This window comes from Prorops nasuta, unplaced genomic scaffold (assembly GCF_024137725.1).
Source record: "Prorops nasuta isolate Cenicafe-Biocafe unplaced genomic scaffold, Cenicafe_Pnas_1.2 PNAS00024, whole genome shotgun sequence".
Classification (NCBI taxonomy): Eukaryota; Metazoa; Arthropoda; class Insecta; order Hymenoptera; family Bethylidae; genus Prorops; species Prorops nasuta.
Genome location: NW_027116821.1, coordinates 1482088 through 1503498, shown reverse-complemented (window position 1 = coordinate 1503498; position 21411 = coordinate 1482088). Strand labels below are relative to the sequence as shown.

At 29.5% G+C, this 21411-nt stretch overlaps 2 protein-coding genes and 4 long non-coding RNA genes across 7 annotated transcripts; 4 read left to right on the top strand and 2 right to left on the bottom strand.

Moving 5' to 3' along the window:
* Positions 1-3813: 3813 nt before the first annotated feature.
* LOC136781714 (uncharacterized) lies at positions 3814-4687 on the top strand. The gene is made up of 3 exons (XR_010823965.1): positions 3814-4312; positions 4382-4483; positions 4565-4687. It is a non-coding gene; the product is annotated as an uncharacterized lncRNA (long non-coding RNA).
* Positions 4688-6708: 2021 nt separating this feature from the next.
* On the top strand, positions 6709-8543 carry LOC136781713 (uncharacterized). Its single transcript, XR_010823964.1, has 2 exons — positions 6709-7124; positions 7306-8543. It is a non-coding gene; the product is annotated as an uncharacterized lncRNA (long non-coding RNA).
* A 4751-nt stretch (positions 8544-13294) lies between these two features.
* Positions 13295-15145, bottom strand: LOC136781718 (uncharacterized). The gene is made up of 3 exons (XR_010823967.1): positions 14730-15145; positions 14029-14548; positions 13295-13975 (listed from the first exon to the last, which is right to left on the bottom strand). It is a non-coding gene; the product is annotated as an uncharacterized lncRNA (long non-coding RNA).
* Positions 15146-15416: 271 nt separating this feature from the next.
* Positions 15417-17529, top strand: LOC136781749 (uncharacterized). 2 transcript variants are annotated; one of them, XM_066740743.1, is made up of 5 exons: positions 15417-15530; positions 15617-16004; positions 16093-16290; positions 16540-16885; positions 17399-17529. In XM_066740743.1, the coding sequence occupies exons 2-5, from the start codon at positions 15888-15890 to the stop codon at positions 17527-17529; spliced, it is 792 nt and encodes a 263-aa protein (XP_066596840.1). In that variant the 5' UTR covers positions 15417-15530; positions 15617-15887. The 2 variants fall into 2 exon arrangements, 1 of the variants encoding a protein (XP_066596840.1); XR_010823979.1 differs by having other exon boundaries at positions 15423-16009; positions 17399-17527.
* A 335-nt stretch (positions 17530-17864) lies between these two features.
* Positions 17865-18580, bottom strand: LOC136781750 (uncharacterized). Its single transcript, XR_010823980.1, has 3 exons — positions 18242-18580; positions 18071-18172; positions 17865-17987 (listed from the first exon to the last, which is right to left on the bottom strand). It is a non-coding gene; the product is annotated as an uncharacterized lncRNA (long non-coding RNA).
* A 488-nt stretch (positions 18581-19068) lies between these two features.
* Positions 19069-21404, top strand: LOC136781895 (NADH dehydrogenase [ubiquinone] flavoprotein 1, mitochondrial-like). The gene is made up of 6 exons (XM_066740902.1): positions 19069-19347; positions 19506-19573; positions 19654-20322; positions 20397-20629; positions 20699-20902; positions 20989-21404. The coding sequence occupies exons 1-6, from the start codon at positions 19299-19301 to the stop codon at positions 21179-21181; spliced, it is 1416 nt and encodes a 471-aa protein (XP_066596999.1). The 5' UTR covers positions 19069-19298; the 3' UTR covers positions 21182-21404.
* The last annotated feature ends 7 nt before the right edge of the window (positions 21405-21411 follow it).

Here is a 21411-nt window from a genome sequence, read left to right as displayed (position 1 = left end):
AGGAATAAAACATTCCAAATCTCTCAAACGTAAATCATTAAAATCAAAACGTTTTTATAACTCTTTGCTTGCTTCTTTTAAAAAATTAAACGTATTCAGACGAAAATTCTGTACATGTTCCGCTTGTTGTATTATCTCGGGTTTCTGCAATTCGGTATTTACCTTTAAACCTAAATAAATTTCATTTATTGGTAGAAAATGAAGCTCGTTATCAGGATCTATGTCCTTCACATTCGTGCTGAGAACATAGCTATTGTCCATATAACAAATTAGAATATCTTTAAATAATGCTGCTGCTTGATTGTAAAGTAATGGAATAATAACTTTTTCAGACTGAAATAGTCAATTAAATTTTGTAAATTTTGGTAATACCCATTTTAAGAACAAATAATAACATTTCACGAATGGATGAGTTATGGGTGAGTAAATTATCTCTGCTGCTGGTAAATGCTGTTCTTCCCACAACTGTGTGATATACATTTGAAGAGGCTCCCATTGCTCTAAAATTCGATCTACAACTGCTTTTAATGAAAGCCATCGCGTTTGAGCACTATATAACATTTTATGCACTTCAGCATCCAACAAAATGTGAAATTCCTTAAATTGGTGTTGCCGCTTACTACTAAGTTTAAAAAAATTATAAATATTGCGCCCTAAATCTTCACATTCACGTGGTAATATTTTACAAGCATAATTCGCACATAAATGTGCAGTATGACATATGCACTTCAAAATAGTAATATTAGGACAATCATTTCTAAATCTAGACGCTACTGAATTATGTGAACCCATCATACTATTGCATCCGTCTCAACCAAATCCGGTTATATTTTCTAAAGAAATGTTGCAAACAATGAATGAATTAATAATATTGTTATATAAATTTTCTGCTGTTTCATTGCTATCTTCATCTCTATAAATTTCAATTAAATCCCATAAGGCGCAACGAATACGTTGTATTTCTGCATCGAAAAATCTAACAATAATGCAAATTACTTTAACCTTGGAGACGTCTGTACTTTCGTCTGTCATTATACTGAATTTGCGTTTTTGTAAAGTAATACATAATTTATTATTATACGAAGATGCTATTACACCTGTCATCGCGGTTAATTTTGTTCCTCCCAAACGTAACATTTTGCAAACATCTACATCCTGAAAACAATGTTTTAATAGAGGTATTAGATGATCTACTATACGATACGCTATGTTATGTTCTGCAAAGAATCCTGTCAAAATTAATTCAATTCTTGTTACATTTTTTTGAATTTCTAAAGCAGTTTCCACGGTGTCCAAACTATTTGTGCTACTTGTACGCCTCATCAAATTCAAATGTTTCTTACTTCGAGCGTGTTTTCATAATGTATGATAGTTCGCCGAAATGGAAGATTCGCACATAGAGCATAATGCTTTCTTGTTGGAAGCGTGAGGCTGAAGCCAATCTTTCAAAGCAGGATCCGTTTCCCAAATCTTTCAATACATTTGACCCCTGCTTTCAGACAGGGCATTTACTGAAAATTCTTGCTCAGCTTCCATTATCAAAATCCTTTAAAGAAATATCAACGAAATTGTTACAAATTTAAAAATTAAAGAATGTTAGTAGAAGCGAAGAAGAGAGATTTTATGTAACAAACTTACCCCTATTTTTCTGATATATGCTTCAAATGTATTTCACAGATGTTATTGATAATCCACTAATCGAACACTTATTTAAATCGAACAAAGGACGGTTTTACGATACTTTGCTTTACCGCTACAGCTCGTTTTAATCTGGGGATTAAACCATAAACCGTATTTCTTTGGATTACAAAGAGATTTTTATTATTGATGATTTGTATATTCGAGATACCGTCTGTGTCACTAAACGTAATTGGAATGAAGATGGTAGTTGAATGATGTAGTTTAATTTAAAGCTTATATTTTGCTTTATTTATCACTTTTACTATTTTTAGAAATGTTTTCACACAATTACACTAAACTTCACCAAAGAAATCAGTAAATGAAGAAATTAATTTAAAATAATTATCGATTTTCGCTGATATGCTTAGAGCAAAAACTTAAAAAACAAGATCAAAGACGAAACAGACAAAAAGACATTGCCTAATGGCTAACGAGGGCTTTTAATGAATTATCCCTCCTTGAGAAGAAAATGAAGGGGTCCATCGTCCACCCTGTGGACCAATCAGATCTTCAGTTTAGCGAATGTTGTTCCTTTGCTGAGGAAATTTTTGGTACACCGAGTAGGGAAGGCTAAGGATATTTTTTCTGGACGGGAAGTACTTCTTTTACGTCACAGGAAGATTTTTCCCAAAAACAAAGTTGGCGATAGCAGGATGTTTGCATCGCAGGATGGGTTTTCGTAGATAGTCATAAAAAAAGAGAAACTCCCGGGTGGCTTATTTGCACCGCAGATGGATTTCCTCGTATGTAAAAAAAGATGTCTGAAAAGGGTAAATTGTATAGATAGTTCTTGGTTTATTGCTCTATAAGCGATAATTCAGGTAGAGAAGGTATAGGGATGCTCTCTTTGCACCCAGGATAGGAATGTTTACTCCAATGTATATTCTATTTAAAATCTATGTTTTAATATAGTTATATCAATAAGTTAAGTTCAATGTCTACCTGATATTCAAATATCATTGCTTTATTTTTTATTTCGTCTAGCTCATATATGGTGATACTGGAGAGTGAGGCAGCATGTAACATTCCACACTTTTCGTTATTCCTGTATATATAGATACTTTATTTAAAGAAGTATGACTATTATTAAGGTGGAAGAGTAATTTACAAATTGTTTGTTAACAATTTTTTATTGTAAAAAGATTCTTTAACATGTGAAGAATATATTCCCAAAGTTTCAAGTGAAAAAAAATAATTTAAGAATCTTTACAAATCTATCGAAGCTATACTCTCAAAACGCATATATGAGATGAAATAAGAAAACGAGTTCGCAGTTTTGTCTTATGCCTTGTTTGGCCTAATAAGCTTTATACATAATTTGCTATTTGAATATTATTCAATACATATATGTACATGTACGCAAACAGATTAAACTTTGATAAGGATGAAATTCATAAAAGTGTTAGTAAACAGAACTTTTAAGTCCAAAAACTTTAAACGCGTTTTTCTCAAAACGTTTAATTTTTCGCGTCGTGAAATGCAAATAAAAAATTATTTGTCTAATTTACTGGAAATTTTGCAAATACATTTTTTAACTTATTGGCCTCAGCAATAAGCAAAGTATACCTCAAACTTCATTAAAAAAACCATTATAAATAAATTTTTTCTCCTTTTGTTTATAAAAAAAACGACATTTCTGTTCAAAACAACCTCAAATTTTAATTTTTAGGCTTTTTTTTGTTAAATTTCACTATATTGTTATGGGTTTACACTGCGATAAGCAAATTCAATCACATTGGTACAACTAAATTTATTCTGTCCTCGTAGAGTTATTTTACAATGTTGAATAGTATAAAATAAATTGATAGGAAACAGGTAGTGACCTCTCCCTTGACCTTTTTATCTAGGTCCTTCTCGAGGTCCTTGAGCTGAGCGCTGAGGGTATTATCTGTTCGTTGAGTTTACTTAGTATAGTGTGGAATCGAGGGGACGGCGACATTTTACCACCCATGAGTGGTAGTTTTGCTCTACAGGGTTGGCAACGTTGAGAGCACGAGATATTTTATTCAAGATGTGATCTCATAGCAATTTTATATGTACACTTACACATGTGTCATGGAAATGTTTATGTATTGCGTGATACGCTGTTAAGAATTGGAATAAAGTAGTGGAAATTGAATAATTAATATAAAATAAGCAAAAAAGTGTAATCAGTATGGTTATTTAAAAGGATTAGTTTTTCTAACGTGGCGTATTTTTATATGAAAGTAAAATCATGGAAATGCGATAATAGATAAGTTATTTTATATTTATATTAGCTTTTGCATGATTAAGTTAACATAAGAGCAAAATTCTTTGTTAAAATATATATTTGATTTTGCAGATTACTTTAATTGAAGACTAGGCTTTTCTCGCTTGTTTGTAAGAAAGAGCAAGCTGCACAGTGATGAATTTATCAATTGATGCATGGATAGAGAAGGTTAACAGGAAGAAACTGTAACATAAATTCAAAGAACATTGTAAAAATACTTACGCTGAACATATTAAGCAACAGCAAAATTGCTCTGTGTATGTGAGTCGCAATCTTTTAAAATACTGCTGTGGCAACAAAATAAATGTAATAAACATACTATAATTTATATAGTGTAATACATAAGCCAATGTAAAGTATCTATTAGACCACATGTACCAGGTTTAGTATAGGTTACTTTATATGTTATTATTTTATGAAATTTATATTAACATATATATATAATTACAGGTCACTATTTGCATATAAAAGTGAATAAACCATTGAATCTAAAGTGATTAGTAACTGTAAACTATTCAATAAACTTTGTATTATTCTCTCTTGCAAATTTTAGTAATTTCATCTTCAAACTTATTCAAATCAACTCAATGGCGTTTGTTGATAAACAATTAAATGTTATATATTCTTTTGCAGATTAATTCTATAATGGTTTTGTGAAAAGTATGGAGCAATATATGTATCAAATTATCAAGTATCAAAGGAACAGCAATTTGAATGAATTGTATACTTAATACAGATGGTCCGAGAATATCAAATAATAATGGAAAGGCAGTATATTTCTTAATTCATTGGATCTTTATTCATTGTCATTCATAACTACAAATGTGACTTCGCCATCATTTTGTTGGTATTTATTTTTAATTTTAATTAATTTTTCTATGACTTTGTCACGTGAGTACTTATCTATAACAATTTTTTGAATGCTTGTTCTTTGAGTGATTTCAATTTCCTCTTTTCTCTTACCCATGTCTTTTACACTTTTTAACATATTTAATTGTTCTTGCTTTTTTAATTCTTTTATACTTGAAAACGTTTCCATTAATATTAGTATCTGCGAATCTCTTTCTTCGTTATTTTCAATCCTTTCTATTTTAGTGTAAAAGGTAGTAATTTCTTCGTTCAAATTTATTGTTTTTTTTTTTAGTCTCTCTCTTCTTGTAGATATTATTTGCAACTTGATCTATTTCACTTTTAGTTTCCTTCAGCAACATTTTCATATAACCTGTAGGAATTCAAATATAAATTAATTCTTTTGTGAGTAACTTATTATTGTATTTATGCAACTTCATAAATGGCAGAACATATGTCAAAAATATGATTTGTTTACTATTTTTCTTAAATCCCCACTCCTACATTTCTATGGAAACGTGTAAAACTTATTAGGTTCTGAATGTGCTGTTTCCGAGAAGAATAGCGTAAATTTTATATATTTGCAAAGATAACTTATAATTTATACAAGCATAAGTACAAAAAAATGGAAAGACATAATTATGGATTTTTAATGAATACCGCTACTTTATTAAAAAAAAGAAAAAATTATAAATTGTACTTATTATAAAAATTGTAATGAAGGTATATCCTATTCATTTTTAGTTCCTTCTTGAATATTTATTTCTTTTAGATACTTGTATTGCATTAAACGTAAACAATTGAATTGTCAGGCTAATGGACAATTTTATAATAATCATTTTCACCCATGTCCCATTCCTCATAACAGTCATAACCACGAGCCTGACACTAAAGGCAATCAAAAATCTTTATTTTATAAGCAAATAAAAAATAAGTCAAATGTTAATGGTATCAAACCTAAACAAATTTATAATTCGGTAATTTTGAAGTAAGTGTGGGTATATGTAATATATTGCATATTAAATTTTCGTTTATAATATTTCATTTTATTAGTTCAATAAAAAGAGTATATTCCTCATAATGCCCTTAGTATTAGAAACGTTCTTGGAAAGTTTCAGGAATGCTTCTATTATTATATATATTATTTGAGTGTATAATATAATAAAATGATTATTCTTCAAGTTTTTCTTTATATTAATTTATATAATGCTTTTGAACTTATATTATAGTAATCCTGAAATAGAACCTGAAATTTCGTTCGCCAACTGCAGACGAATGCTTCAACGCTACATAAAAAAAAGTGTTGATAAAGTAAATATTATTTTAAAAGAAAGGTACACCCTCATTTGGCCTAAAATGGCGGCTGTTAAAAATGTATAGTAGTCTCCACTTTACAAATTTATAATCGAAGCATATGCTTCATCCACTTACTGTTAGAGTGCGCAATAATAAAGTTACTAGAATACAGGGACGCACATAAAAAGTTCATATTTTTGAAGGATATAAAATGTTTTGAAAATATAATCTCCAAAAATAACCTTACACTTGTCAATTTTTACAGATGTATAATTGGCCAAAGCCAATAGCAATTTTATCAAGCAATAGTTTCAAATATCCTTTTCGATAAGTATATTTTTAAATATCCATAGTAGTTTACTTTGAATTAAGAATAAAATATCTTTGTGTAAATTTTATTTAATCTTTACAGAATCCAATTGTATTTCTAAGCGTAACATTATATTGTTACACTGGAGAAATTTAAATTGCACAGGCATAACATGGTGAGAGTGAAGCGTTAAGCTGCCCTACCTAAAATGAAAATATCTAAAGGCTAATGCGAAGACATAACATTATGAGATACTCAGTATAATTCAATGCAGGTGAATCAGAAAGGGTAAAATTCTATTATTTATATAATAATATTCTCCTAATATTTATCTTCAGAATAGGTACATTATAACTCCTAACCCTATGTTTGCTTCATATATAAGGTCTAATGGTGTAAAAGTGCGCAAACTCAATATTGAAACATATACAACATTTTATTAACAATTTTAAAGATGAAAGAGCACATTCATGTCAGTATAAACCTTCGATCATAATAATTAATTTAGGAATGACCTTAAGTTGGAATATTTAATCTATGTACTCTTAAGCACACTGCACAGTTTTACATCAACTTATCCTTTTATATCACTAATTTCTTCATAGATTATTGTAAGCATGGTATGAATTTTTGAGCATGTATAGGTTAATCTACGCAAAAGTATCACACCTAATTACTGGCAGAAGCTCATAGCTGTCCTAATAGTTTTTATAAACACTCCTCTCTACTTGTAACCATGTGAGTATAATTAATGGTTGAGCAATAAATTCTATGCCATATTTGGGGAATACTTACAGCTTCAATTCTAAATTATTTTCCTTTCTACCACTGGATTTGTGTATGCCATTACTTAGAATTAAAAGAACAACATACGCTCTATTTATTTACTAAATGTACTTTATTTATCTGTCTGTTGCAGATTTACTACGTTGCTTATGTGGTTATAGACTACAGAAATAATGCAAAGACAATGTTGATAGACTTCGAGTTAGAAACCGTATTCAAATATATTTCATCCAGATATTTTTCAAGCATGTGCAACTTTTTGGCTATAATTAAGAAATAATAGTTATTCTCTTTTTGTCTAAAAGGCCAGCTTATTTTCAATTATCTTAATTGCAAAGGTACATGTTTTGATAATCGAACGAATGTTGATTTTAATTATTATCATGTTATTAGAGATTTTAGTAAATTTTTTGTTTGCAATGTGGACGAACAAATTAGTTCTTAATTTGCATTTTCTGAAACCAAATACTTTCTGTATTTGGTGTAATTACTTATTTCAATCGTAGTAATTATATTATATTGCTTAAGAACGTTTCTATTCACTATTTATTGAAAGTAATTTTAATATTTCGGACAAGAAAGTTTTCATTTAAGAATCTTTAACTAATATTAACCATTTATGTAGAAGAGTGTCTTAATAGCATTGAATTACATATGATTTAAAGCGAGTATAATAAATGGTTTTGCAATATTCCTGTTGATTCTGGTAAGATAAGTCTTGTATACAAAAAGAAAAACACAAAACTGTTTATTTAATCTTAAACTTAGTACGTCTTCCCTTCGTATTTTACCCTAGACTTTGAAAACAGCGTTTACCTAAAGGTAATTATTATAAAATTAAATTAAATTGTGCATTAAAATTTTTCAGACTTGGAATATTTGTTTTATATTTCTTATCCAATAACTTTCTTAGTTTTTATAAAGGATTATTTTTTATAAACAGCCATTTCTATAGGGTTTATTATAATTATATCGCCCAAGGTTTATGTAAAACTTCGCTTAGCTTCGTTCATTATATATTATACCAATTTTAGCATTTTATATTCTTAGATTCATATAGAAACCTGCACTTTCAGAAAAGCTTTTTGAATAAAATTAATATATTTTGAATTTGCGAAGATACAATGAAGTTTTACATTCATGCTCTGGACCGAATTAAACACCACATACTGTATGAAATTATATGTTTATTCGTTGAAATACTTTTATATTATAAAACATTTATTTGTACTTTTTCTTATGCGTTGCGTCGTTATGTGTAACTTTAATAATGCATTAGATGTATATTTATCTATATTTATTTAACACTCGTTATTGTATTTCATTGATAAAAACAATTGACAAAATGAAAAATAACTAATTTGTGCGATAGATTTGTCGTTTTTCGTTGGGTGTCATCATTTCCTTGTAAGAAATATTATATAAAAATGAATACTACCAAAAATATTTATAAAGGTACTAACAGGATATACCCAGATGGCCATGCTTATCAAATTAATAGAAGTATATTTAATGTTAATAAAGGTATCACGACAACGTAAGTTTTGACAATCTGAATATTAATGTCATAATGTTGTTAGCTTTAATTCACATTGGTTTGATAATAGTATTTCTCTTGATTCATCAGTCATCTTAATAATTAACACCTTCCCAATCTTAGGAGAGATATTTCGTCAACCTTTATCATTTGACCAAACAAAAATTTTGAGGTCCATTAATATCTCTTTAAGAAAGCGAAAGGGTTAAAGGAGATTCGTACAAAATAAAAATTTAACTTATATCTTTAAAAATGTACAATTTACGTTAATTTTAACCAATATTATATAATTTTGAACAATTTATATTCTTTTAAAATAAAAATTAATTTAAAATATATAGATAACTTTATTCTGGAAAATATGAAACTTAAGAGGTTGCATTCTTATACCAAATATTATACATATATACTACACTACCTTACCTAATAAATTAATAAGTATTATATGTAACATGCAGAAAATCATTGTTTTTTAAATAGAAATGTTTCACAAAAATGTTGTCAAAAATTCCTGAAGCTTTCAAATTGCATTATAAATTTCCTTTAGCCTAAATAATTCTACACGTTCCTTGCTTTGCAGTAATCCTGAAAATGGACACAACTAGATACAAATATATAGTTGGTGTGGCATGCAATGTACATTTGTATTTAATTGTGTCTGATTGTGTTGACTTTCAGACTAACTGGAAAACCACCATTATTTGTGACTTTTTAATAGAAAAATGAACATTTATCCACCAGAAAATTTGAGCATAAAAGAATCTATTTTCAGAATATACAAGAATCATTTGTCATTGCAGCATTTTGTATCAATAATATTTTAGACATAATTTTGTTACCTTCGCGGAAGACAGATAATGATATATACCCTAAGTTAGATCTTATCATTTTAAATCTACGTGATTGTTATCTTCAGTCTCCCATACAGCATACATCTTGTTAAAAATATATTTTGCTCATTTATGCTTTATATATTTTGAAAGGAATTATATTTCATGGTTTTATATATTCATTTATTGTAATCTATAATTTCAGTGACCTTGCAAAATACTATATTAATTTATGAATTTTCGTTTAATTGTTAATTGATTATTTCGATTACAATTTACATAGGAAAGCGACAAAGCGTGTGATGAGGGATACGGTCTCGCACATACACTGCTTCGATAAACCTACATTTTTTTTTGCAGTTTTAAAACGAAATATTTTTATTGAAAAACGGGATAAATGGTAGATCAATATAGTGTTTTGTAAACCTCTTGAGATCATCTACAAAAAAATGTAGAAATATATTGGGCTATACCATTTAAAATAACTCATGATAATTTTCATGTAGTCGATTAAATGAAACAAAAATGTTATGTTGCACCACCCTCTAATAAGTCAAACAACTTTTGTTAGAATAATATTTGTTACAAATGTTTTATTGATAACTATATAAGTATTTTTTTAAATGGAAATCCAGTATACGTACAAACTATTCTATTATTAAAATTAATTTAATACATTTCACAGATATTTAAAGTGTGTCATAAAAAATTGCCCGGGCACAGCTAAATTTATAACGAAAAAAGAAAACTTTTATCCTGGGAAGATCCATAATCACAAAATATTAGGAGACTTAAAAAAAAAAGCAAAATTCAGGCAAAGTTTGCAAAATGCTATAATGGATTATCCTTTGACTCCAAAACAAGCATATAATGCTTGTGTGAAGAAGTACGTATTACACAATTGCCGGAAGTTAATTATCACTCAATAGGACTCTGTTGATAAAAAAATATTAGTCATTCTATACTATTACTACATTAATAATAAATGTATGAAATTATATTTCATCCGTATTAATAACACGACGCGATTTAAACTCGATAAATCAGCTTTTATGTTTGAAAACCATAAGAAAATTTCCTAATAAGAAAGTTCTATTGAATGATACAATTTTAAATAATAACACGCTGCAGTTTTTGTCGAATATGCAGGGTGCCCCGTTTTAATTTGTTTTCTCGATCATTTCCAAAAATGATTATTGTTTCAATATATGTTAAACAATAATTGTTTTGCTTAAAATGGGACAAATAATAGCGAAGCAAGCGTAAAGTTGACATGGAAAATTCATATGAATGGCTATGTTAAGATCACATTAAGTTTTTTAATTGAAAGGCCACATAAATTTTTACTCATTCTTATAGCAGGCCTTAAAAGCTATCCAAAACTTTGTTTTCATTTTTGCATTTCATTTAGTCTTTTGCGAGATATTTAAATTTAAATCTATACGTAGATGAGTGATTATACGTCTTTGGGGTAGCCTTTACGTCCATTACTTCAGTTAAACTTACAATTATACTTGCAGTTTTAATTCAGTGTCTCATAAACCACTGGATGAAATGCAAAAATTAAAAAAGTAATTTGAAAATTTCTCGAGATTAGCTACAGAATAATGTAATAATACTAAAACCGCTCTATTTGAAAAACTGAAAGCAACATGAATACTGCCGTGCAATGATCTTTCCAAGTGAACGCAATGCCATCATCTTGTGTCACCCTCGAAATCAAAACAACTATTGTTTAACATTATTTTATGGGACAATTAGATTAGGTGACATTTGGGTAGTTCAATTAAAATAGGATATTCTATATAAGCTATCTAATCCATCCAAAGATTGTCAATCAATCTCACATGGCTAACATTACTCTGTAAGTTAAATTACGGCTAAAGGCAGAGAACCGTTTGTAGACTCTTAGGGATACCGTAACCGTAATCGTTGTTTTTAGTAGAGAAATCCATAACGTAATGCGTTCTCTAGTGAGACTGAGGTTGTTATCGGCGTTACCTTACAGATTTCACTGCCTTAAACTGCGGTAACGCTTACGGTATCCCTAAAAGCTTATGGACGGTTCTCTGCCTTCAGCCTATAGTATATTTAACAAAGGCATACATTTTCTGCAGGCAGCCTGGAATCGCACGAATATGCCCATTTAAACAAATAGAAAAGTCACTCCAAAAGTGGAAATCCGGCGATAAGTCTTGGACACTGAAGTCGTTAAATGGATTACAAAATGTTATATCCTCTAGGAAGTGGAAAAAATTGTTAAAATTTAATATAATAAATGAACTGCATAAAATACATTGTTATCAATTCGAAGATAACATGGTTAACTTTGTGATTTTCCATGATAAAAAATTGACGCGTAAACTAAAAAATACAGAAACTTGTTACATCGATGGAACTTTTGAAACGAGGCCTAAAATTAAGAATTGTAGGCAACTTATTACGATTATGGCTGACTATAATGGAAAAGTAAATTATAATCTGTTTTCATTAAGCGCGTTCTTTATTTTCCAATTTTCAATAATTTAAAGTTTAAATATAGAACAAAAGTAAAAAGGTTATGCTGTAAATTATTATAAAAAGATTTAAGAATTAGAGATTCTACAAAAGCAAATCATTTAAATAATTTTTATTGCAGGCAATTCCATTTATATGGATTTTAGCAAGTAGGAAGACACAAAATACATACAATAAGATTTTTGAATTTATAAAATTGAAAATTGTGCCACAATTGAACCCAAAAAAAATCATCACAGATTTTGAAAAAGGTTTACAAAATGCAATTTCTTTTCATTTTCCGAATACACATTTACAAGGATGCTATTTTCATTTTGTTTACGTAAGTTTTTTAATACTTTATAATTGATTTATAAAATTATGTAATAGCATATAGATAATTATACAGAATATACAATATAGTGGTCATCACGATTTTTTAGGCCTTTCTCGCGGTCTAAGAAAAAAAGCATAAGAAAAATTTTTTATGGCCTTAAAGAGTAGTCAATTTGGTAATATTCAATTGACTTCAGAAAATAATTTGAAGCGCTCGTCAGGTACTTTGTTATTTTTTTTTATCTCAAGAGCTTTTGAAAATACTACACGTATAATGGTTCACCTACATACAGTACTTTTAAGTTAAAATATAATCTGGCAAACAACTGGATGGAATAATAAATTAATATAATATTTCGAGAAGCTTTCGAGATCAACTAGAATTAAACATCTTTAAATGAAGTTTCAAGATCAACAAATAGTAACAGGATATATACTCTTTCAGGACATAAACCTTTTGTCAGATGCTTTTTTCTGTCTCAGGCCGCGGTAATAATTTAAAACAATATTATTAGTACATTCTGCCACATCCTGTATATGTTTCAAATTAATACTTTATATACCTTTTTTTTAGCAGAGTATAAGAAAAAATGCGAAAAAAAGAAATGTTTTTCATAATATGATAAATATGGAAATAAATAAGAAACTTAAAATTTTAATGGTCATGCGCAAACTTTATAATATACCATTACTGCCACCCCATTTAATAAATCATGCATTAGATTGTATATACTGCGATATTCAAAGTGAGAAGGAAATATTTGATGAGTTAAAACCGCTCTTAAATTATGTGAAACGACAGTGGATAAAAAAAGTTGATGCTAATATTCTATCTGTGCATAATCAAAAAACTAGAACTAATAATTGCATTGAGAGGTACCATAAGTTTCTTAAGGAAATCATGGGTTCTCGTCCTAATATGCACACATTTATTAGTAAGCATAAGAAAAATTAATCTAATATTATAATATACATAGTATATTATAATTTTATTGTTTAGAAAGTGTGGTAATTGGAAATTTTTGTTACAGCTAAACTAAAAGACATTCTCTCTTTATATTATGAAGAGCATTTGAGTCACAGCAATATTTTAGTGAATGGCAAGAGAGTCCCACCGCCATTTAATGATTATAATGAATTCTGTAAAGAATATAGACTTATATTTTCAGAAAGCACGTTATTGAAAAACTATATTGCGCTCTCTGTATTTAAACATACAAATTTTATGAAAAAAATGAAAAAAATTTTAAACAAGAATAAAGGTATGCAGAATTAAATACTTCTACGTTATAAAGAGTTTAATGTCTAAACCCTTGGGGTATATAATAACAAACTGCGGCCAAACTATCATCAATATTGATTTTATAATATTACTTTTACTATAATCAGACACTCTTCTCATTGATTCTTCATTTACTCCTTCGGTATATTGCTTACCATTTTTATATCATAAACCACTTATGTTCTATTAATATAGATTTTGGTATACTTTTTGTCTCTCCCCTTCTCTTCCTATTTCGATTTCTTCAATATCTTTCTTTAAGTTTCCTTTCCTGTCTCTCTCTTTCCTCTTCCTTCACTCAATCATCTCACTCACCTGAAATCTAAGCCACTTTAATCAACGCTTTCATCCCCTTCATTCATATAACTTTTTTACCTTTCTTCATATCATTCCATCTCTCCCTTGATCTCTCAGTCTCCCATCAAATATTGAAACCATTTCTGCTGCTAACAAACCCGATTTTCATCCCTTCTTCATCAAATCCTACACTACATATTCTAGTAACCCTGCTAGTTAATTTTGTATATACTTTATTTTCAGAAAACATAAGGTTTATATACACAAATTACGCATCTATAAGAAAAGAGAAAGAATTTTTAATTGTCAATTATTCAAACTGAATATTAATATTTTATATTAAATTAATTCGTGATTTAAGCTTTATAATGTTGCTGATTCCATCTAATGAGATCTGAAGTTTTCACTGTAGAAAACATTGTTAAAATAAAAAGAGTTTAAACAATAAATAGCTTTTCTTAATTATAGCGAAAAAGTTGCACATGCTTGAAAAATATCTGGATGAAATATATTTGAATACGGTTTCTAACTCGAAGTCTATCAACATTGTCTTTGCATTATTTCTGTAGTCTATAACCACATAAGCAACGTAGTAAATCTGCAACAGACAGATAAATAAAGTACATTTAGTAAATAAATAGAGCGTATGTTGTTCTTTTAATTCTAAGTAATGGCATACACAAATCCAGTGGTAGAAAGGAAAATAATTTAGAATTGAAGCTGTAAGTATTCCCCAAATATGGCATAGAATTTATTGCTCAACCATTAATTATACTCACATGGTTACAAGTAGAGAGGAGTGTTTATAAAAACTATTAGGACAGCTATGAGCTTCTGCCAGTAATTAGGTGTGATACTTTTGCGTAGATTAACCTATACATGCTCAAAAATTCATACCATGCTTACAATAATCTATGAAGAAATTAGTGATATAAAAGGATAAGTTGATGTAAAACTGTGCAGTGTGCTTAAGAGTACATAGATTAAATATTCCAACTTAAGGTCATTCCTAAATTAATTATTATGATCGAAGGTTTATACTGACATGAATGTGCTCTTTCATCTTTAAAATTGTTAATAAAATGTTGTATATGTTTCAATATTGAGTTTGCGCACTTTTACACCATTAGACCTTATATATGAAGCAAACATAGGGTTAGGAGTTATAATGTACCTATTCTGAAGATAAATATTAGGAGAATATTATTATATAAATAATAGAATTTTACCCTTTCTGATTCACCTGCATTGAATTATACTGAGTATCTCATAATGTTATGTCTTCGCATTAGCCTTTAGATATTTTCATTTTAGGTAGGGCAGCTTAACGCTTCACTCTCACCATGTTATGCCTGTGCAATTTAAATTTCTCCAGTGTAACAATATAATGTTACGCTTAGAAATACAATTGGATTCTGTAAAGATTAAATAAAATTTACACAAAGATATTTTATTCTTAATTCAAAGTAAACTACTATGGATATTTAAAAATATACTTATCGAAAAGGATATTTGAAACTATTGCTTGATAAAATTGCTATTGGCTTTGGCCAATTATACATCTGTAAAAATTGACAAGTGTAAGGTTATTTTTGGAGATTATATTTTCAAAACATTTTATAACCTTCAAAAATATGAACTTTTTATGTGCGTCCCTGTATTCTAGTAAATCTATTATTGCGCACTCTAACAGTAAGTGGATGAAGCATATGCTTCGATTATAAATTTGTAGAGTGGAGACTACTATACATTTTTAACAGCCGCCATTTTAGGCCAAATGAGGGTGTACCAAAGAAAATACTCTTCTAAGTTTAGCAGAATATGTAACAAATGAATGTAATCAAGAAAAAATTAAACTGAACACTAAAGTGTTAAGAAATATCGAAGAAAATATATTAAATATAATTTTCTATGACAGCAATTTTGTAATAAGTATAATGAAAAATATAGAAAATATGTATATGGATGGGACATTCCAAGCAGTAGCTAATTTCAAAGATAATAATATACAATTATTCACAATTTTAGTTACAATGAGACGTTATCCAAAGCAAGTAAGGTTGGAATTAAAATCTAAATTATTTTTAAAACTTACATTAGGTTTATGAGGCTTTTAATTCATAATTATTTTACTTTATCTAGGCCATTCCATGTTTTTGGATTCTTATGAAAAACAGACGTACTGTAGACTATTTAGAGATATTTTCTTTTTTAAAAGATAATTTTATCGATTTGAAACCTAAACTGGTAATGCTCGATTTCGAACGTGCTACGGCAAATGCAGTGCAAATAGCTTACACAGATGTACAAATTACACATTGCTATTTTCATTATTCCCAAGTAAGCTTGAATTATAATTTGATTATAACTTTTCCTATATTGAAGCCAACATTATAAAAATACTTCACCTTTTCTAATAATGCTTGCTCATGTTGCTGATGACATCACACAGCCAATAGTAACATTATGAAATGTATTTTGCCGTCGACCATATACAAATTCTGAAAAATAATATATTTCTTTTAATCATATTTAAGTAAAACATCAAATATTTATGTTCAGCGATTAATCAATTTTATTCATTTTAAGGCATTAATTAAGAAAGCCCAGAATCTATCAATAATAAATAAAACAAAAAATAAAAGTGTTTATCCTGAAAGATTTATAATTATAAGGAAATTAACATTCCTAGCATTATTACCATCCTATTACATTAGAGATGTATTAAAATTATTGAAAAAAAATACTGAGACACAGTTTGGAAATTTTTTTGGAAAATATTTTAAATATTATGAAAAATTCTGGATCAACGAAATTAAACCTGAAAATTTTTCAGTTTTTAAAAGAAATAATAGAACAAATAACTTTTCAGAATCATATAACAGCAAACTAAATTCATATTTAGGGAAGAAACCACACATCAATTTATTGATTAGTAAGTAATCTACAATATAATAAAAATTTAATACATTAAAGAAGAAAATGCTTCTTTTCGATCTTAAAAGAATGTAACCGATAAAACTGCCGTGGCGGGCAATATGACTTTAAAATCTGTAGTGCAGATAAGATATTATTGACGTTTTTTTATATAACTTTTACAAATAAAAATTGTTGAATTTATTAACCATTACCTCCACTGCAGATTATAAAGTTAAATTATATTTCTTATAGGGCATTATGAAAAACACTTACTAAGAGTAATTAAAATAACATGACTGACAGCTTTTCGTTTCTAAACTTACATAATAATTAATTTCTTTCCAAATAGAAAAGACTCAAACATAATCGGGAGTAAATTATTTACATTTATAGTATATATATAGCTCACAAAAAAGAGCGACCTTACAAGAATGAATCTTCCATTATCATATATACATTAATTTTCTCATCTGCACAATATGATTCAAGTTGTATATGTATATTGGATTTTATATTTGAATTCCTACAGGTTATATGAAAATGTTGCTGAAGGAAACTAAAAGTGAAATAGATCAAGCTGCAAATAATATCTACAAGAAGAGAGAGACTAAAAAAAAAAACAATAAATTTGAACGAAGAAATTACTACCTTTTACACTAAAATAGAAAGGATTGAAAATAACGAAGAAAGAGATTCGCAGATACTAATATTAATGGAAACGTTTTCAAGTATAAAAGAATTAAAAAAGCAAGAACAATTAAATATGTTAAAAAGTGTAAAAGACATGGGTAAGAGAAAAGAGGAAATTGAAATCACTCAAAGAACAAGCATTCAAAAAATTGTTATAGATAAGTACTCACGTGACAAAGTCATAGAAAAATTAATTAAAATTAAAAATAAATACCAACAAAATGATGGCGAAGTCACATTTGTAGTTATGAATGACAATGAATAAAGATCCAATGAATTAAGAAATATACTGCCTTTCCATTATTATTTGATATTCTCGGACCATCTGTATTAAGTATACAATTCATTCAAATTGCTGTTCCTTTGATACTTGATAATTTGATACATATATTGCTCCATACTTTTCACAAAACCATTATAGAATTAATCTGCAAAAGAATATATATAACATTTAATTGTTTATCAACAAACGCCATTGAGTTGATTTGAATAAGTTTGAAGATGAAATTACTAAAATTTGCAAGAGAGAATAATACAAAGTTTATTGAATAGTTTACAGTTACTAATCACTTTAGATTCAATGGTTTATTCACTTTTATATGCAAATAGTGACCTGTAATTATATATATATGTTAATATAAATTTCATAAAATAATAACATATAAAGTAACCTATACTAAACCTGGTACATGTGGTCTAATAGATACTTTACATTGGCTTATGTATTACACTATATAAATTATAGTATGTTTATTACATTTATTTTGTTGCCACAGCAGTATTTTAAAAGATTGCGACTCACATACACAGAGCAATTTTGCTGTTGCTTAATATGTTCAGCGTAAGTATCTTTACAATGTTCCTTGAATTTATGTTACAGTTTCTTCCTGTTAACCTTCTCTATCCATGCATCAATTGATAAATTCATCACTGCGCAGCTTGCTCTTTCTTACAAACAAGCGAGAAAAGCCTAGTCTTCAATTAAAGTAATCTGCAAAATCAAATATATATTTTAACAAAGAATTTTGCTCTTATGTTAACTTAATCATGCAAAAGCTAATATAAATATAAAATAACTTATCTATTATCGCATTTCCATGATTTTACTTTCATATAAAAATACGCCACGTTAGAAAAACTAATCCTTTTAAATAACCATACTGATTACACTTTTTTGCTTATTTTATATTAATTATTCAATTTCCACTACTTTATTCCAATTCTTAACAGCGTATCACGCAATACATAAACATTTCCATGACACATGTGTAAGTGTACATATAAAATTGCTATGAGATCACATCTTGAATAAAATATCTCGTGCTCTCAACGTCGCCAACCCTGTAGAGCAAAACTACCACTCATGGGTGGTAAAGTGTCGCCGTCCCCCCTCGCCAGACGCAAGATTTCTGTACCCAACTATGGGCGCGTTCACGGAGACGCTATCAACGCTACTCTGCGCACACACACACACACATTTCAATCATTTTTCTATGCGCAGTAGCGTTGGCAGTGCTAAAAGCGTGCTCCGTGAACGCGCCTTATGTGTCTAAATATTAGGTCTGTTCTCGTTGACCTACACTTTTAACACTTTCTACACTTTCCGTATTTCTGTCTTTGTCCATTGTATAAGTTGATACCCTAAGGCCTAAACGGGCCTAAAAAGTGCACAAAGTGTAAAAAGTGTAGGCAACGAGAACAGACCTATTGGCAACTTCTGTCTGACTTCACTGGGCAAGATGGCGGGTGCCATAGTGCGATGTTTTCATCTTCCAAGGAAGCAGTTGGGTGGGTTCTTTGTTTCTTATATTATATATACCTTATCATTGTTAGCAAGCTAGAAATAATTATTGTCAGATACAACAAACTAAATATTGTTAACTTTTTACAAATCAATATTTCTGTAATGGTGCAATACTGACAAGGTTATGTAATTTGTTTAAAAGGTTTCCTTGGATCGATTTTGAGTAGTCAACAGCTAAGATCATTCGCTGATGCTGCTCCTGAAGGGAAAGTATGTCTTATTTAATGTTATACATTAATTTAATTTGGAACATTGAATTCTGATACATGAACAATAAAATACTTTTTTAGAAATGTGGCGGACCTCTGTCCGACGAAGACCGCATTTTTACCAATTTGTATGGTAGACATGACTGGAGATTAAAAGGAGCCGTAAGAAGAGGAGATTGGTATAAAACCAAGGAAATATTAGATAAAGGGGCAGATTGGATTATAAATGAAATTAAAATATCCGGTTTGAGAGGCAGAGGAGGTGCCGGATTCCCATCAGGAATGAAATGGTCATTTATGAACAAACCTTCAGATGGAAGACCAAAGTATTTAGTAATCAATGGAGATGAAGGAGAGCCTGGGACGTGTAAAGATCGTGAGATTCTGCGTCATGATCCTCACAAACTTGTTGAGGGTTGTCTGATTGCTGGACGCGCAATGGGTGCCTGTGCCGCTTATATTTATATACGCGGAGAGTTTTATAATGAAGCATCCAATATGCAAGTGGCTATTGCAGAAGCTTACCAAGCAGGTTTAATAGGGAAAAATGCTTGTGACTCAGGGTATGACTTTGACATTTTTGTGCAAAGAGGAGCAGGGGCTTATATTTGTGGAGAAGAAACTGCTCTTATAGAATCTATTGAGGGAAAACAGGGAAAACCAAGATTGAAACCACCTTTCCCTGCTGATGTTGGTTTGTTCGGATGTCCCACCACTGTAACCAATGTGGAAACAGTTGCAGTAGCTCCTGTATGTATAGAAAATTAAGAAAAATATGTTTTAACTGATAAATCTCAACGTTGCTCTTTTTTTTAATGCCGTAGACGATCTGCCGACGTGGTGGAGCATGGTTTGCTTCGTTTGGCCGCGTTCGTAATCACGGAACTAAATTATACAATATCTCGGGGCACGTGAACCATCCCTGCACAGTGGAAGAAGAAATGTCGATTCCTCTGAAAGAATTGATTGAGAGGCATGCTGGAGGCGTTATTGGTGGTTGGGACAATTTGTTAGGCGTAATTCCTGGTGGATCATCAACTCCTGTTATTCCAAAAACGTTAGTACTTTTAAGGGTAAAACAACAGTGGATTAAAATAAAATGATAACTTAAAGTTCTTCTTTCCAGTGTTTGTGATACCGTGTTGATGGATTTCGACGATCTTGTTAGGGCACAGAGTTCGTTTGGAACAGCTGCAGTAATTGTAATGAATAAACAGACTGATATTATAAAGGCCATAAATCGTTTGATCAGTTTCTATAAACATGAATCTTGTGGCCAGTGTACTCCTTGCAGGGAGGGTATCAGTTGGATGTACAAGATTCTTTCCAGGTATATCTTACTTTTCTCCCACAAATTAATTTTAAATAAACTGTTGGAGTAAAAATTAAGTTGTTATCGAGTGAAAATACTTTTAGAATGGTGGAAGGAAAAGCTGAGGAAAATGAAATTGACATGTTGTGGGAATTAACGAAACAGATTGAGCTTCATACAATTTGTGCGTTAGCCGATGGAGCTGCATGGCCGGTTCAAGGTCTCATTAGACACTTCAGACCGGAGATTGAAGCGCGCATAAAGGAGCAAAAACAGCAGCGAACGACATTCAATTAAAATTAGTTAGATTAATAATTTAGTAAAAATGTGTAAAGACAGAAGTGGAATGAAAAAGGTAGATTCTTAAGGAGAGAGAAAAGGGAGCCAGATCGCGCGCCGTAATTTTTTATTTATTTGTTGCTGTATATGAAAGAATGTATAGCTATTGTGTCACAATTATGAAATTTATCTTCATCTGTCATGGATTTTAATAAATCTGTCAAAAGATATAACAATAGAAGCGCAAA